This window comes from Alosa sapidissima, chromosome 11 (genome assembly GCF_018492685.1).
Source record: "Alosa sapidissima isolate fAloSap1 chromosome 11, fAloSap1.pri, whole genome shotgun sequence".
NCBI classification, from domain to species: Eukaryota; Metazoa; Chordata; class Actinopteri; order Clupeiformes; family Clupeidae; genus Alosa; species Alosa sapidissima.
In genome coordinates this window covers 12,560,028-12,578,239 of record NC_055967.1, presented here as the reverse complement: position 1 = coordinate 12,578,239, position 18,212 = coordinate 12,560,028, and the positions used below count along the sequence as shown (strand labels likewise).

Sequence of the window (18,212 nt, the reverse complement as noted above, 5' to 3'; positions counted from 1 at the left end):
CACTGATATCTGCACACACGCACGCACATACACTGTTCTGTTTTAAAAGACAGCTGTAAACTGATGGATTTTATAAGTTTAAGCTTTATTGTCTATTAACCATCAATCTTTTTGAAGAGAAGAACTTATAAATGAGCTTGTGTGTATAAATGACCTCTGTATAACACATTTGGGAAGAGATTGTGCGCCTGTTTCTTGTGTCTATTTGTGGTGACACTGGGTAACACATAAGAAATACAGCTGTGTCAAAACTGATGTGCTAAATAATGAACCAATACATGAAAGTAAAGAAGATATGACAATATAAACATACTGGATACTTTTCTGTGATGCTGACAAAGTGCTGTCAACGTGCTTTTTTCAAAAACATGTCACACTCCCATTGATGCACTTCAAAGCAAAGCAGCCCCATAAAATAAGCTGTTGATGTTGTCTCGTGCTTCTGTAAAAATCAATCAATAAACATGCGCGTGGCGAGGCTAATCAGAAGTCCTCTCTGACAAAGAATCAAAGCCAGTGCATGCACAGTAGCAGTTACTGACATTAGTCTAAACAAACAGCTAGAGAACTGAGATGACAGATCACTTCAGCTCTCACTGGAGCGCCACATGCACCCTGTCCATGTCCCAGTGAACACTTCAGACATGAAATAACTCTTTAGTTGTGACGTCTCTGATTAAATGTGATACAGTGTAGTGAGGATATTGTACTTAAGGCTTTTTAGTGAAATGAGTTTGTTTTGTTTAAGTACGCAGAAATATGAGTTTATATGTGATCCTTTTTTACCTTGATGTAGTGAATATAGAATTCAAGAAGAGGGTTCATCTTTATTTACATAGAGTAGAGTCCACACCAGCAGCAGTGATAACACAGAGACATGAATTATTCAGTGTACAGAGTTAAGTTTCACATTTCACAATCTGTCCAAAACAATCATGATAGCGGTTGATGAACTTCCCCACTAGCCAGCATTAAACAAGAGCGAGAAACTTCCTCAACTTCCCCACATTTAAACCAACTGTACAACAAATTCCAATCTGTGCAATAAGACACAACAGTAAGCTGTCTTGAGAGTGCAATTAAATTTTAATTGGCAATGTTTTTTTTTACAAACTACAAGACTGGACTTTCTTTAAATAATATTAATAATAATTATTGTTGTTGTAGTTGCTGCTTGCCTAAATGAACGGCATGGGCATGTAATAATTACACTGGAGAATTTGACAGCTGCAGTATTGTAAGTAAGTGTTTCATATTAAGGTTAAAGTTGACTGGCATTTAGCAGACGCTTTTATCCAAAGCAACATTACTGAGTCAAGCTGTAAAATGGTTCACGTATGTGTCACATAGTGGCTCACAAAGTTAATAAAAGGAATGTTCTTCAGGACATTCATTAATATGTCATTAACACCCAGGTATAGCTACACATAGATGAATGTGACCACACCAAATCCAACTGGAGAAGATGTCTCTGATATTGTTAGTATGTAACCACTAAACTGTACTGGGTTTAACAGGGAAACAGGGAAACAGTCAACTTTGCTGACAGGGAAACTGTAGCACTTTACTGACACTAACTTTGTCAGTTCGTCAAGAATAAAATAAATGATTGTGTACCCATGACTTTGCATGTGTCTAGTCATATGCACAACAAAAAGAACATTTTTGGTCTAGTTGGCAGACCAGTCAATAAATGTTTGGTCAGACAGAGCTAATATTAGGCCATTCAATCACCACCAGAGACGTTTTTGAAGCAGGTCTAGCACTTTCAAACACACAAGAGCTGTTCGCTTCATCATCAGGAAATTCCAGGCAGTCAAAATGGTAAGTTATTAACAATATTGGTAATCAGAAAAACAGTTCAAAACAAAGTAAATGCTGTATGTCTTACAAATGTACAAGTATTAAGTCATCAAGTTACAGTTTGGTGAGTGAGAAAACACAGTGACGATAATCAGCACAGTCACAGCTGAGGGAGCTAGAAGAAATCCTTCCCAAATCTGGATTAAAAAAAATCTGACAAGTCAGATCCACTCAGTCGAATTTATCTGTATTCATCAGTGGTTCTGGACTTGCTTGACCCCCTTCTGTAAACAGAACAGAGCAACACCGGCCCTCCTGGGTTGGATCCGCCTTTTTGACAAGGCCAGTTCTAAAAATAAATTAAGGTTTATCAACATTGTGAAAAAGAAATGCAGCTTTAAAAGAATATGTTGACTGTAGCAGATTTCATATTGACATTTGGTTCTCATCCTGTCACAGGAAATGCATCACATATTAAAAGCACTTGAGTTAAACATTACTTTGGCTGCATCAGCACTGAAGTTCATTGTTGCATGAATGCGATAAGCACGAGAGCTGAGAGATCTGGTGATATAACCTGGAAGGCTCGGGACTCACAGCTGCTTGATGTCAGAGAGGAAGGCTGTGTGCTCCTGGGTCCTAAAGGACTCTGGTGGTCCAGTGCCATCCACACACTTTGAGTTTGGATTTTTCAAACCAGACAAGCACTTGTTCAGTGGGGTTGAGTTCTCCGTCAGCAGAGAGGTACGGTCAGCTGCTGGCCTCTGGGAAGGACAGAAAAGGTGCATTCCCATACTGTTTACAAACTTTCTGCATTAGTTCTTATTGAATGGAATCTCACAAATGCAATGCTGTAACATACTTAGGCATAACCTTATTTAAGAATAAATATACATGGGTGTCAGATGACTTCATACAAAGGACACCATTGTTACAAAAATCCCAATGAAATAAAGATCTGGTTTACCTGTCCTTTTGAGTGTAGAGCACCTCTGTTTCCCAGGCTGCAAAAGGATGGTCATTGTTCAAGTTTATTGTGAATTCATCACACTGCAGTGAGTTGCTGTACACATGGCTTATGTTATCATTCCTGTGAGGGCTATTTTGCTACCTATTGCTGCAAGTGGATGTGATAATGGAGATAAGGCATATAAAAGTCTATGTGAAGCTTGTTAAATGGGAAATCTCTGATGCTGTAAATAATAGTAGTGGTATCAGTTCACCTGGTTATCTTTTGTGCTTTCCGTTTCTGGTACTCCATCTCATCCACTGTCCACACGGCCCCCTTCACATTCTCCACGCGCACAAAACACTTGTGCAGGCTCAGATTGTGCCGAACTGCATTCTGTACATGCATGTTTGAGAATGTACAATTGAAAGAAAACAATAAAAACAAAAAATGTGTTTCAGTAAAAAAAAAAAGCTTATTTGTGTGTGTACATGTAAAAATGTCTGGTTATGTCTGCCATCCTGAAAAACAAATGAAACTGGCACTTATCCGCCACAAGCTCCATCCTCAAAGTAAGACAGTGTGACAACATTCATCTGTTCATGATTCATGTGTCTTTTATAGCATTACTACAGGTCAAAGACTGTGGTGTATTTGATAATTTGCTGGCTGCTGTCCTCTCCTATTCTTCTCTCAGGTGGAATGGAGTAATTCTGCATGGCACTGATATAGAGGCAACATTTCCACAGAAGAAATCAAACCAGCAAGTTTACCTTCCACGTGGCTGCATTGCGCCTGAAAAAGGCAAACGTCCGCGTGAACCAATGATAAATCTCGTTCAGCGTTAGTCGCATGTCAGATGCCTCAATTATAGCCTGAAACAAAATCAAATGCAAACTCTATTTTAGATTATATATAGTAAAATATCATAATATACATAATATACATTTCCTTGTCTTAGAGGGATCTACTTAAAATATTAAAATTAGACATCATGATTTGCTGTACAATTGAATGTCTTTGTAAAACACAGAAAAATAAATGTACAGTAGGGGTATTGTCAGTAATTATGGACAAGGCATTGATTTTGGTCTATATTTTATACAACATATCTCACATGCATCATGGATTTGTACTATTTGCCATTTGCGTTCATCATCAGTACCTGTCTTATGAGAGCTGCGTACGTGAAGGGAGGACGCACGTCTGCATTCCTGTAACACTCATAATCTGGAGACAGGTCTGGGGGGGGGGGTCAAAATAACATACCCTCAAGACACAGAGCAGTGACAATAAACACTACCATATTTGAAATGATATGACTCATGGCCCTTAAATGCTCTTCATTAATGTGTGGTTTCTTAGAGGCTTCAACAATCATTTTACATGACAAAAAGTCAATACAGTACATATACAATACATGCCAATACAGGAAATGAACAACTGCAATACATACTCCAAATGTAAAGCACTTTGAGCTGCATTCTGTGTATGAAAGGTGCTATACAAATAAAGCTTATTATTATTAATAATAATAATATTATTATTAATATTATTATTATTATTAATAATAATAATAATAATAATAATAATAATAATAATAATAATAATAATAATAATATACAGTATACTGAAATCAATGGTGAATGGTGAATAAATTGAACTGAATTGAACACAGAATATTTCTAAAAGAGTCAGTGAGAAAACTGCATGACAGAAAACCCTGGCGGTGGCTCACCTGAGCAAAGGGGAACGTGGGGTCGCATGTAGTGTTGGTGACGTATGGTGCGCAGGCTGGAGTCACGAGCTGGACTACGGGGTGATGGAGGGCCGGAGGGCGAGGACTTGCTGTGTGGTGGAGCTTCCCTGGGTGAGCTTGCTGACCGCGCCACTGCAGCCGTGTCCACTTCTGAGTCCACGTTTACCTGCTTAGCAGAGTACAGAGGGCTAGACTCTCTCCACTCTCTCAGCTGTGGAGCACAATACACACACCAGTTAAGTGAACAAGAGCTTTGTAAACAATGTTTGTCTACATTAGAAGAGACAAAAACTCAACATTGCTGAACCATTGTTAATGAGCAATCCCGGCTACAGGCATGTGCTTTGCATGTCCATGTGGACACTCACTGATGAGGAGATGGTGTGGGGCTCTGAGGGGTGTGTGTGGAGGTGGCTCATCATAGCCTGCAGTCGCTCCTGCTCCTTTGACAGCTGTCAGGGTAGAGGACGCAGGGCAAAGGTCAGGAAATAGAGCATGACACCTTCAACGGGAGGAGGATTAACTTAATCAAGCAGTGAGACTCATTTTGGTGCAACAATGAGAGCTAGTCTGGTGACATCATTGGGCAGATGTGGGAGTGGTAGATATTGGATTGTGAAGGTTTCTTGAGTCATTGAGAACAACAAGTCTGGTTCCATTTATCATCATCAATATGTCGCTCTGTCTCCTGTGTGACCTTTCTGCCATGAGACCAGGCTGGACAATGTTCCAACCAGATATCTAACCTTCCTTAAGAAAATGTCTAGCTTTGGCAATCATCCCTTTGATTATCAGTGTGTGGCTTGTTGAATATAGCAGTGTGAAGTGTGATGTAATCTCTGTCCTTTTGGACCTACCTGGAGAGCCAGCTGTTCCACTACCTGCATCTGGACTCGACACTGGGCCGTGCTCTTATCATCCAGTACATGCTCACTGTCCAGGTGCCTGGTGTGACATTCAAGTTCCATTGTGCAATTGATTAGAAAATAAAAACAATTCAAATAAAATAAAAAAAACAATTCAACAGACAGTCATAAATAATATTGCTAAATAATATATATATATATATTTTGTTGCCATTTATGGTCTGTTGGCTTGCTAAATTATATATATATATATATATCAAAGGCATTTAAACTCTTACTTGAGAAAGTTTTCAAAGTCCTCACATTCCAATTCACAGGCTGGCCATCTGCATATGCCATGGCCATAGAGAGAGTGCATGTCTGGATCCAGGGATCTGTCAACACTGATAAAAGAAATAAGCACCGTGGTTCTGTTAAAACTCAGAGATAAAAAGGACATCTTATTTGCAGTTGATTTTAAAGCACATTTTTGGTTCCAGCGCAATTGTACAGTTGCCAAGAGAGGCTGAGTGTTTGTGGACTGACCGCTGAGTCTTCCTTACAGCCACAGAGGGAGTTGTGAGGGCCGTGGGGGGCAGGTCTGTGCTGGCCGACATCAGGCTCTTCACATCTGAGTGACCACTGGTCTGCTCCATCCAGATCCTCTGGCATTCAAGCACATGTAAACCTGTGGGAAAGGATTAGATCATGTACCTTAGTGTGACATATCCATGTGGTCACTCAGACCTCCTCCCATTCTGTGCTCTCACTGGTACAAGGAGAGTCTAGAAAAGTCAGAAAAGCATTAGTATTTTCTTGAGGTTAACTGACTTGAATGAACTGCTTGCAAATGGTAAAAATCATTCTGGACATTTCCTTTTAAAGAACAATTAAAGCTACTTGATCCTATATCAAAACTGAAGAAGTGGACAGTATGTCCATCTTTATGGTGCACATTTAGACATGTGATATGAAACACCAGAGCAAAAAAGTGTACCAAACGGTAGTGTATGAGATAGCAGACCAGCCTGCTGCAGCTTTAACAGGTCTTCTTGTCGCTGGACTTGTTTAATCAGGGATGTTTTCTGCAAAAATAAGCGCCATTAGACACAGTTGTAAGATTGATAGAAGTGATAGAGAGGAAGTTGGGAATGTAATAAAGCATTTGTTTCTTTCTGAGTTATTAAAATAAAGACCAACCTCTGAATCCATCTTATCTTTACCGTCTGACTGTTGCTGCTGTTGAAGCTTTGACTTGATATGTTCTTGGTGTCTCTTGTAGTAAGACTGTATTTGTTGCTGTTGGGAGAGTGCAATATGACAATGAGCATATTATGCATATGAACATTCCTTTGAACATAAAAAATAAAATGCCAAGAGTTAAACAATAGTTGAAAAAGTAAAGTACATAAAATAGAGTAATTAAAAGACAGAAGACACAAAGCAGAATAATTAAAAGCTTTTTTTTTTTATAAAAAACGGGGTGTATCTGATTAATAGGAAGTGCATTTCATCTGTTAGCACAAAGTATCTGAAAACAGTTTTGTCTTCAGTCTAGATTTGAAACTGGCAACAGCTGGGGCATTTCTGATGTCACCTGGAAGTTGGTTGCAGAGCAACTTGGTTCCAAGAGTAACACCTTTGCCTGCCCCACAAGGTGGTGAATCTATGACTGCAGGTGAGCTGGCCCGTGGCATACCTGCTGTAGGATGAGAGCACGTTTCTGCTGAGCCAATATATGAAGCTGCTGGTTGATCATTTGGGAGCCCATCATGGCTGCCGACAAAGACCTTCACAGAGAAAACAGATTATTACGAAAATGGAGATAACACAAGACTCAATCTAGATATTTTACCTCTGGCAGGTATATTTGTTGATTAATTCCACATATGGTATGCCTATTGCCTACATAACATAAGAAAGCCAATGTAACATTCATCACTATTAAGATGACTTTCAAATAAGTGATTTATATTAGGTATACATTTTATTCATTAACAAAACACATATTTCAAGAGTAGTTATTGCTACAGATGTGTCATAATGACTGAATGTTGATGTTTCAGCTGTACCGATTGTATTGTAAAAATCTCCATCAAAATGTGCTGTTCTAACATTTAACAAATCAATAGGCTAATTGTTACAAAACATCAGATTCAGCAAAGAAGATATAATATGTACGTGTTGCCAATTGTATCAAAGTCAATTGTGTAAAGGTCCCTAACATTTTGGGGGGTTTCTATCAGAATTGCCCACTCAAACAAAAACATTATCTAGTATGTGGCTATATGATTGACTTGGAGTGGCACAAACTGTATTAAATATAGGTTCATTAGGACAGCTGATAAAATTGTGTAACAATCATGGTTTAATTATTATTTCCTCTTGTTTCATTTAGCTGGCAAAAATGGAAATAAAGTAGTAAAGAACAAACATAACTTAACAATTATGTAAAAAATACATATAAAATGTTTGGACAATATTATTTTAAAAATAAACAATATTTTTGAGATGTGCATTCATTTTTCACATCCTGTTCTTCACATCAAACCACTGTGTGTAAGTAAAGTAGTAAGCAAACAAAGAAACTTACAAAAAAAAACAACAAATATATTTTCTTGCAAATATAAAATAAGTTGCTTCTGAGAGAAGAAAAAAATAATTATACATCAGCCTCTGACATTTCATCTTTAATGTGCTGAAGTAAAAACAATTATATGCCATAAAATAATTTCTTTAGAGTTTTGAATCATGCAATTGTGACATTATTTAACAAATGCAATTATGATTTTTAATAAGAACATCTAGGCAGCATAATTTACAATAGGTCAGGTTCACACAGGTATGTGTGAGAAATCCTACCTGGATGAGCGCAGACACTCCTGACTGCAGTGGACCAGAGGAGGACGGCGTCTACCTGAGTCTGACCACCTTCTGCGTCCTGATGAGACACTCCACTCTTTTTCTCCGTCACAGTCAAACCCAATGAGATGGCCTGGCTCCTCCAACACATCTGAGGATATGAAAACAGTCCTCCTTGTGACAACAGCTAATTTCTCTTTGTCACCACATAGATATACACAAACTAACAACGCCTGTAAAAAGCTTTGATGCCTGGACAGCCTTTCCTTCACCTGACAGAAATTAATGAAGTAATCAAACCCACCATATCACACACACACACAGAAAAACACTCATATACACACTCACACACACATACATATCTGAAGCACATGTGATTAAAAGCAAAGTTAGATGTATCAGAAATCATTCCTATGAAAATGTGACAGTTTAGATGCACCATAAATATATGAAGTGAATACAGAATAGCCAATATCATGGTCATTTGAATAGAAGGACCATTCTTTGGCCACCAAAGTTTCATGTTTTATTTTTTAATGGTTTGCTTAATAATAATTTACACATTTACAGGCATCATGAGCATGAACATTTTACCTTTGTGGCACTATACTATTAAACATCATCCTTCATTTCTTTAATGGAATGGCATAGCCTAGATTCAATGAAGAATGATCACATCAGCCTTAATAAATGATAAATTAAACATAATCAGATATACAGTATTACTAGGATGTGTGCCTTACATGTTTCTAATAAAAACACCCAATAAAAAAAATACAAACAAAAACAATAAATGCAATAAAAGGTGTTGTTAAGAAAAATATACCCTCCTTCTGCTAATAATGAAGAACAAAAAGACATCTGCCAGGAGGAATGTGACACTGAGAACCATTTGAAGATCTTAGAAATCTGACACCAACTTCTGATAGAAAGTGCACTGTCACTTGCATAAAAACAATATCACCAACAAAAGCAAAGTCCTTGAAGTCAAAAAGCTGTCAGATGTGTAATCAAAGAGCTCTTTTACTGTGCCTCTCCACAGGCCTGTCTCTAACCTCCCTGTCATCATGCCTGAGTGGGATGCAGATCGCTAATTACACCAAATCAGGTGCCCTCTAATTATTTGAAGGCTCGAGTGCAATTTGTGTACAAAGCAGCATTTAATCCCACGAAGGTGTCTTCAGTATGACAGAAAGAGGAGCAATGGGTTTAGCTCAGGATCAATGCATATGCCCACTAGATGCCCCCTCTAGAAAAGAAAGAAAGGAAAACACATCTCATTACTTGCTATTAGCATTTTCTGTTACTGCAGAATACATTATTCTACAGGCTACAGATAATGACAGACAGGGCCGAACAGCAAGCAATCGACTAATCAATGGAGAGGTATTTATTATTAGCATATCTTTTATGCTCAATATTCCAGTCTGCCACAAAGGCATGTCGTGGCTCAGTTAGTGACAGTGAAGAGCACCTCTAGTTTTCATCTGTATGTAGCCAACCCTTCTAGAGTGAGTGGAGCACAATATGATTTCCACACTAGTGTTCTCGCTCAAGTACATTGTAGTGTGAACCTCCTAAGAATAATGCTAGAAAGGTTCCAAAAAGGTTTAGGGTCACAGTAATGACACTTCCCTGATGTACCACTAGGGGCCAGTAGTTGACCATATGAGACTGTGGCACTTTGCTTCCTCCACTGGCCAAGTCTTCACTCTTGCAAATACAATGCTATTTGATGTAAATGTGGGTTGAAACATCAACATACAGATATGAAACATATGTTCTGATCAAAACATTCTAAAAAATATAAAACTACAATTATTTATGATGTGTTTATTTTTATGCCCTTTAAAAACCCTTTTTACAATATCTTTCCCTTTTCCATACTCAACTACTGTCTGTCACCACCTCATGATACTTTACTATCCCCACCATCGTATCCAGGTGAACTTATCCCTTTTGCTATTGTCACCAAGCATGTTTCACAGAGGCTTTAGGATGATATTTACAGTGTTCTGAAATTAGCCTGCATAGCTGAAGTCTTTTTTTCAGACTATTTATAGTGCTGACTGCGACAATGTCCACTGTAATTTGATTCCATCTGTCAAGTCAGAGCAGGCTGGAAGTCAGTGGAGGCTCCATCTTTACCCTCTCACTGTGTCAGGGGGAGCTGGGCTGATGGAGTCAGGGGGAGCACAGGGGCCCAAAGCAGGCTCCTACTGCCTGCTCGCTCCAGGGCCCTGTTTCCTGGATGAAGAGGAGGATGTGGAGATCAATGGGATCAGACCCAAGTGCTCCCCTCTCCCCAAGAGAAGGAGCTCAGAGTCTCTGGATGTTTGTCAACCCCCTCCCTCCAGCACCAGGAGGGTGTCCTTTGCTGACGCCTTTGGTTTGAGTCTGGTGTCTGTGAAGCAATTCAGCGGCTGGGACGTGACTGATTGTTCGGGGGACTTTCTGGTGGGGAACACTGAAGACAGAGACTCATATTTGCTTTCCTCTCCGTTTCCCACTCCACTGTCCCGTGAGGAGCTTCTCAAGAGGGTCGAGGAACAGAAGCTGGAGTTGGAGAGTCTCACGTTACTCCCTGGAACGACCACACTGAGGGGGGTTGTTCGAGTGCTGAACATTTGTTACAGTAAGACGGTGTATGTGCGTATGTCTCTCGATCTGTGGAAAAGCCACTTTGATTTGCTGGCTGAGCACGTCCCTGGGTCCACTGAGGAAAGGACAGACTTGTTCTCTTTCAAGCACACGCTAGTGCCTCAGACCAGCAGTGACGGGACGAGACTAGACTTCTGTCTGCGATACGAGACAGAGCTGGGGACCTTCTGGGCAAACAATGATGGAAATAATTATGTAGTGTTTTGCCACAAAGACACGGAAGTGCCTGAACAAAAGGATATTGGCATAAAGGAGAATAAACTACTCAAGAAAAGCTGCCTGAAAGCTCCAAGGTATCGAGTTATTATAATCTCTCAAAGCAGGAATTGATAGGCAGCTGTCAATATCATTGCATCAAACCAGATGTGCCTCAAGCTTGAAAGAGCATGGGTGATCACTTTCTGAATATGTTAATCATATGCCAAACATAATGTTCAAATTTTCAAACATGTTATGTTACCCTATTCAATAGTTGTAGCTGTGTTCTAGCTATCAACATATTATTTAATGAGTGGACATATCTATGTCAATATTTTGAGTCTGCTAATGGAACGTTTTGTCAGTTACTTTAATGTCAAAGATTTTAAAAGGGTGAAAAACACTGTAATGTCAAAGATTTTAAAAGGGTGAAAAACAATGTAACAACAGTTCCCTCAATGCATAAGTCTACATTAGATGAGGTACTTCAAAGTTGGATAATAGTAAGGATTTGTCTAACCATCCGTTGGTTTAAAATGATCCGTACATATAAAAATGATAATGCAGTGCTTGTCCGAGGGCAACGCTAATAAGTTAACGACACAAGAGCCGTCCTGTGAGATTACCTAAAATTAGCGGATATTAGGAAAGCCATCATCCATGAGAGGTGCTCTTCACTGTCACTAACTGAGCCATGAAGGAATTAAGATAATTAAAATATTTAGCAGAAATATGTTAGTTGCCATTTACAATTCAGTTCAATTCAATTCAATTCAGTTTTTCAAAGTCCAGATCTGGAGAAGTCTAGTGGACTCTTTATGACAATCTGACTTTTGCACAGCTATGGAAGCTTTCATGTGTGGAAACATGTCCAGAATTTTGTTTAATTGTCTTGAATGTAATTCAGTTTAACTGAATATGGTTATGGTGTTTTTTCACTGACTTTAGCAAAGTGCTGTTGTGTAGGTATTACCATATGTCTTCTTTCCTAGCCAAAGTAAATTTTCCAGCATGAATCCAAGCACAAACGAAATCCCAGGTAATGTTTATATAGAGTACAGTTTATGCTATTTTACATTAAAGTTTACTAAAATGAAATCATTATAAAAACAATTGCTCATGAATTTCAATATTATAAATCACAAGCTATGTCAAGTAATGTAATTGGCTTGTTAACTAAATATTGTCATTGATCCCAGATATTTTCAGTAACATTATTCTATTAGCAAACAGACAAAAATCTACATTTTGTTGGTTATTTATAAGTTAAAGTATTATTTTCTAAATGATTTTTTAAGCATGTGTTAACATGATCTCATCACGTCACATGTTTATTTTCAGATGAGCTCAGTCCAGGGGATGACTCTTCTGTCAAACAGCCTCTGGAGGCGCCAACAGTAACACAAAACAGAACTGACCAGAAGGAAAAGTTACAGGTGAGATGGTTTTCACTCTTGGTTCCCATGTACATTACAATGTTGTAAATCATACTTCACCCCTACCGATCATCTTAGAACATCCACATCCACAACTAATCCAAATAAAAAAAGTCATGCTGATATTTTTGACGATGGACAGGAGGAAAAGAAACACAACTCTAGACGGAGAAGACACCGAAGAGCTGCAAAACTGGCCTCAATACAAGACCACTTTTCCAAGGCAGAGACAGACACACAATATGAGCAGGAAAGAATGCAGCAGACATTAGATGATGACAAACCTCCACTTCAGAACGAACAAACGGACACTCCAGCAGCAGCGTATTTAGACGACAGGGGAAGCACATCAACACCAGGAGCAGAACTGTGCAGCGATGCCACGTCCTGTTCCCAAGACCTGGCAACTAAACAGGACTCTGATGTTGATCGAACTAGTGAAATGGACTGGATATCAAAAGAGAATGACAAACACGCCATTTCAAACGATGTGGAGGAAATCAAAATAAAGGAAACTGCTTCAGGATCTGACAAATCTGACATAAAAGACAAACAATCAAGTAATTTGGATGGACCTTTCGGAGAGCATATCACAGACACACTCAAGGAGAACAGCACAAAAGATAGCACAGATCTCAGTCAGAGCAGTCTCTACACTTTTGAGACTGTTGTGGCCCCGTTGTACCATGAGGTATTTACAAGGATGACAAGGGTGACTGAGATGGAACTGAAAGATCAATCAAAACATGAGAAAGTGGATGAACTAAACACCCTAGCTGGAACACAGAAAGGTTGTCCCCTTGTGATGAAAACAATTCCAAATATTTCAGAACATAAAAACATGAATAATTTACAGACCTCAAATGACAAAAAAGAAAACTCCAATTTAGGTCAAAATGACTATCAAATCTGTCGAAGACCTAACACCAAACAGGAAGAGCTAGTTTGTGAAAAAACATCAACATTATGCCTTCCACAAAAGAAAGAACTGTCCCAGGACACTGGTAGCAATCAACAAAAATATTCACTTCATGAAACTCCAAATACTCTAGATGTGCAAAAACATGCCCAGCCACTTTCTTGTCACCTCAAAATTGTGAATCAACCATCAGCTGACTCCATCCTGGGTAAACAAAGTTATACACCAACGAGTTCCAAGACAGCAAACACAGATACAGAGCATATTCAGTCGCACATGAACATAACATGCTGTCGTTCTGTAACTCCTTTAGAGAATGTAGAATATGAGATAAAAACAAGCATGGAGGTTCAGCCACAAGATTCACAAGACTCAGATGGGAAGCTCTCTGGGCCCATGGATGACAGATTTACGCATGGTCCTCACTCCCCCCAAACTACTCAAGGTCCAGCTGTATGTCCAGAGGGCAGAGAGAATGCTGATGGGACAGAAGAGGATCCTAACAAGGAGGATCCTTTACAAATACAGTCTGACAACTTAACAGCTCTATGTGACATTAAAAGCACTTCCCAAGACATGGCGCAGATCCAGATGCTAACTCTGGAGGATTCTGGGAGCGTGCAAACTCAAACCCTAGAAGACAAACTCTCCACCTCTCCACACACTCCAGACACAGTTGTAACTGTCCAAAACAATGATCTTCAAATGTCAGACCTCACACCTACACAGATGCCTGAGAAAACACTGGGACATAGTGCAGAAGGAAACCTGCAGGAGACATCTAGAACAGCAGAAAACTCTCTAAATCTCCATGCAGAAAAATGTCAAATAGAACTAAAATGTGATCTAGCAGAAAACAATGACAGAAGAGAGCCATGTCTTTATGTGAGTCCAGACGTGGAGGTAACACATGGATCTCCCACAGCCCTCCTGCAGTTATCATGTCCCTGTGAAGTGTCTGAGAACATTACTACTGACCTATTTACAACATCTTCCAACTCCACTGAGTGCAAAGATATCCAGGGTGAGTTGGATGAGGCTCAACTACAAGGGAATAATAATGGAGAGACTGAAACACTGAATGATGTTCACACGGGTGACAGCAGAGATAATGAAGAAACTGAACTGGGGATTCCTGATGGGACTGGACATGGTTGTGGTGACATGAAGTTGGAACAATTAGAGAGCATGCCATATTCCTCAAATAACACTCTTTTGCCAATCAACCTTCAAGAAAGTTCAGTCTCTGTTGAATTCCAAGGCCAAGAGGACCCAACTCTAACACCAACGTCAAATAAAGATGAAATAATATCAGTCAAAACGCAAGGAACAACAAACATCCAACTACTGCATACCTCAGACATAGAGAGTACTATGGAGAAGAACCAAATGCAGGCTGACAATGACCTCAGCATCTTAGAATCTGACGTAAGGTGTATGCAAACTACAGGTCACCTGGATACCACATATGTCCAGGCTAATGGTAAAAAAGACACATTCAGTGAAAGACATGAGGAATCTACTCTACCAGTCACTAGTAAACACACTGAAGAAGGACAAAGACCTGAGGAAAACATATCAGTACCATCTTCAGAAGAAGAAATGACAAGAATCCCACCTGAACAACACAGAGCAGAGTGTGCAGATGCCCCTGGTGAGGTGGATTCGGCTGAACTCCATGAGAATAATGACGGAGACACTGAGACAATGAATGCTTTCCATGAGTGTGACAGCAGAGGTAATGAGGCAACTGAACTGGCCATCCCTGACTTAGGTAGTCAGTGTTTTGAAGGACAAAATCCTAATGATTATGGTGAGATAAAGTTGGAACAACTGGAGAGCAATTTTAAGGAGATACCACATTCACCAAATAACAGTCTTGCAGTCGCCTTTCAAGAGAGCTCGGTCGCTATTGAGACCCAAGGCCAAGAGGGCCCAACTCTCACACAAACCTCTAATGAAGATGAAATAACATCAGTTCAGAGCCCAGGAACAATAAATCTCAAACAAAAACTACTGCATATCTCAGACATAGAGAATACTATGGAGAAGAACCAAGTGCAGGCTGACAATGACCTCAGCATCTCAGAATCTGTCTTAAGGTGTATGCAAACTACAGGTCACCTGGATACCACATATGTCCAGATTGACGGTGAAGAACACTCCAAATCACTCACCCAAACTAAAAAAGACACATTCAGTGAAGGGCAGGAGAAAGTGGCTCAAGCAGTCATTAATCCTGACAACCAGGACACCTCCCACAACCATGGGGCCCACATATTACATACGATACAAATGCCTAATAAAAATGACATCCAAACTGATGACGAAAACACTCTTCTGAAATCGAGGGGTGCAGAGCCATTTAAAAATCTCCACAAAGCAGAGCAATATGAGACTGCACCACAACATGGCATTGGCAGATACACTGAGGTAGGACAAAGATACACGCTAAATATGCCAATCATTACAAATGGTCAAGATGCTACAAGTGTCACTACTGAACAGCACAGACCACTTATCTCCACAGAGTTCACAAACAACCCAAATGAAGGAAGTAAAGCTGAAGCAGAGGGGGAGACTAACGATACGGAAACCGAATCAATGAATGAATTACACAGGGATGGGAATTTAATTGATAAAGTCATTGCACAGCCAGTCATAGGTTCAGGTATTTCTGAAGTTCAAGCAGAAACCCTGGATGACAGGATCCAACACTCATTTCCACCATTAGAAGACATCATAGTGCCTACTACAGATTCTGACCCAACTCAAGTCCAACTTCCGGGACGTACATCACCCACCCAGTTGGCAAAAGCAAATATGAAAGAAGAGAGCGGCAAGATTGAGACACAGAAAGAATCGAACAAACAGTACTGTGATGGAGAATCAACAAAACAGACAGCTGTGGGTGAAAATATGTGTGATGGAGAAGACCAGTCTGAGCCTTGGAGTGATATGACGTTACCTGACTGTGATGATGCAACAGCCTCTCATCCAGTGGGCCGTTGCACAGGTAGCACTGAGAACATGAGTGAGGAGGCTAACATTTGTGCCACTGATTCAATGATTCATGCTTCAACCTGTCAAGAAGAGACAGATATCAACAGAGACTTGTTTATGACAGACCGCCACATTCAGAATAAGCCAGATGAAGGTGAATTTGTAAGTCTGGAGAAGGGAACTGAGGCAGTAACTAACGACTATGAGTTAACAGAGAATGAACATAAAGCATATCATGACAATGCAAAACAGTGTGATGGGGACTACAGCTATTTCAGTGCTGATTCAGTTTGGATTGCCAATGATGCCAATCCTGTCTCTGAGATGGAGCAGGTAAACAGTGAGGCAGGAGAAGCAGATGCAGACGCAGAAGCTGAAGAAAGTGATGATGACAAAGAAAGTGAACAAGGGAATAAACTGACAGAGAATGAACAACCCAATGAAATACCTGCCAAACAGCATGATGGTGTGGAGGAAGCAAGCAGCCAGATAACAGAGAGATATGAGTTGGGTGCAGTGGACCTGGAATCAGAACATGCAGGAACACCTGAGGATGACCCATCAGAAGGGGACGAGAGCTCCTTGATAGTAGAAGAGGGGGGGTCAGAGTCAGCTGATAACTCGGCAGAATCTGTGTCCGATGATGAGATGGAGCTGTACATGCATGCCCTGAGAGCAGCTCAGAAATCTGCACTCAGAGACTCAGCCAGCCCTGGAAAGAGAGAAAGCCCTGTTTTCAAAAGGTCCTCTGTGAGTAAGGCAGGCGGGGCATTGCCATGCATTACTGAATCCATAGATGAAGATGATCAACTCACTGTTGCACAGACTGATGAACAAAATCTAAAGCAACCACAAGCGGTCAGAAGCCCAGCCCCACAGCTTGCCCACGAAGAGGCAAACACTGCTACGGTTGACTGGACACAGAGTCTATCTGTTGAAAATGCCTCTACGGTGCTCATATGCATGTTGATGTTTGTGGTATTCATAGTTACGGCATACTATTATGACTTTTTGGCTTGCTTTGTTCTCTACATATTTACTGCATACTGGCTATGTTGTCAAAAGAAGACAACACAAATAAAATAAAATATTTTAGCAAAGATATTTTCATTCAGCATGAAACCTTTCAGTGAGATGTACATCACTCCAATATTTTACTGGATTTCTTATTAGCTAAGGTATTGCCTGTTGACTTCAATAAATCTGAATGTGTCCTGCATAAGCACGTATATCTCGCCAGTGTTGTTATTTTAACTGCATTAATACAAAGTTGAGGTTTTTTTTACACAAAACTCAGCATTCAAATAGAAAAGTGTGCACAGGGAAACACAGCTGATGCTACTCACTAGTTGAGCGACAGATAAAAGACTCGTGTAAGAGGATGTCCCATGGGATAAGCTTTCATCTGATTGGGATGAGTCTTATAGACACTGTCACTGTCAGTTTGGCATTTCTGAAGTTATCATTTTCACCTCATATCTTTTAATCTAAAAAAAAAAAGTAAGAACCTGGTGCATTGAATATGATGATTGTATTCCAGATTGGTCCACAAGACGTGTAGTGGATTTGTAACATATTTCTTCAAGCTTTTAATTTTCCATCAATCTATATAATGAATGTGCTTTCGACACTATGGGCTATATGCCATGTGCACTTCCGTTGCCAGGCCTATAATTACATTATATAAAAAAAAAAAAAAACATCCAAATTTGAGGGAATGTAAACATTTCATAAGGGAGTAAGTGTGGGCATTTTGTAAATGGCTTATAATATCCAA

At 39.8% G+C, this 18,212-nt stretch overlaps 2 protein-coding genes across 3 annotated transcripts; one reads left to right on the top strand and one right to left on the bottom strand.

Moving 5' to 3' along the window:
• Positions 1-807: 807 nt before the first annotated feature.
• On the bottom strand, positions 808-16,479 carry LOC121723916 (forkhead box protein P2-like). Of its 2 annotated transcripts, XM_042110141.1 has the most exons (17): positions 16,401-16,424; positions 8,813-8,870; positions 8,219-8,369; positions 7,056-7,146; positions 6,557-6,655; positions 6,354-6,441; positions 5,903-6,044; positions 5,656-5,760; positions 5,369-5,456; positions 4,880-4,963; positions 4,491-4,722; positions 3,918-3,994; positions 3,526-3,627; positions 3,027-3,148; positions 2,771-2,807; positions 2,401-2,567; positions 808-2,152 (listed from the first exon to the last, which is right to left on the bottom strand). In XM_042110141.1, the coding sequence occupies exons 4-17, from the start codon at positions 7,128-7,130 to the stop codon at positions 2,035-2,037; spliced, it is 1,536 nt and encodes a 511-aa protein (XP_041966075.1). In that variant the 5' UTR covers positions 7,131-7,146; positions 8,219-8,369; positions 8,813-8,870; positions 16,401-16,424; the 3' UTR covers positions 808-2,034. The 2 variants fall into 2 exon arrangements, with proteins under 2 accessions (XP_041966075.1, XP_041966076.1); XM_042110142.1 differs by lacking the exon at positions 8,813-8,870 and having other exon boundaries at positions 4,491-4,677; positions 16,401-16,479.
• On the top strand, positions 10,353-17,664 carry ppp1r3ab (protein phosphatase 1, regulatory subunit 3Ab). The gene is made up of 4 exons (XM_042110114.1): positions 10,353-11,172; positions 12,070-12,116; positions 12,419-12,513; positions 12,656-17,664. Exons 1-4 carry the CDS (start codon positions 10,397-10,399, stop codon positions 17,519-17,521), a joined length of 5,784 nt encoding a protein of 1,927 aa, XP_041966048.1. The 5' UTR covers positions 10,353-10,396; the 3' UTR covers positions 17,522-17,664.
• The last annotated feature ends 548 nt before the right edge of the window (positions 17,665-18,212 follow it).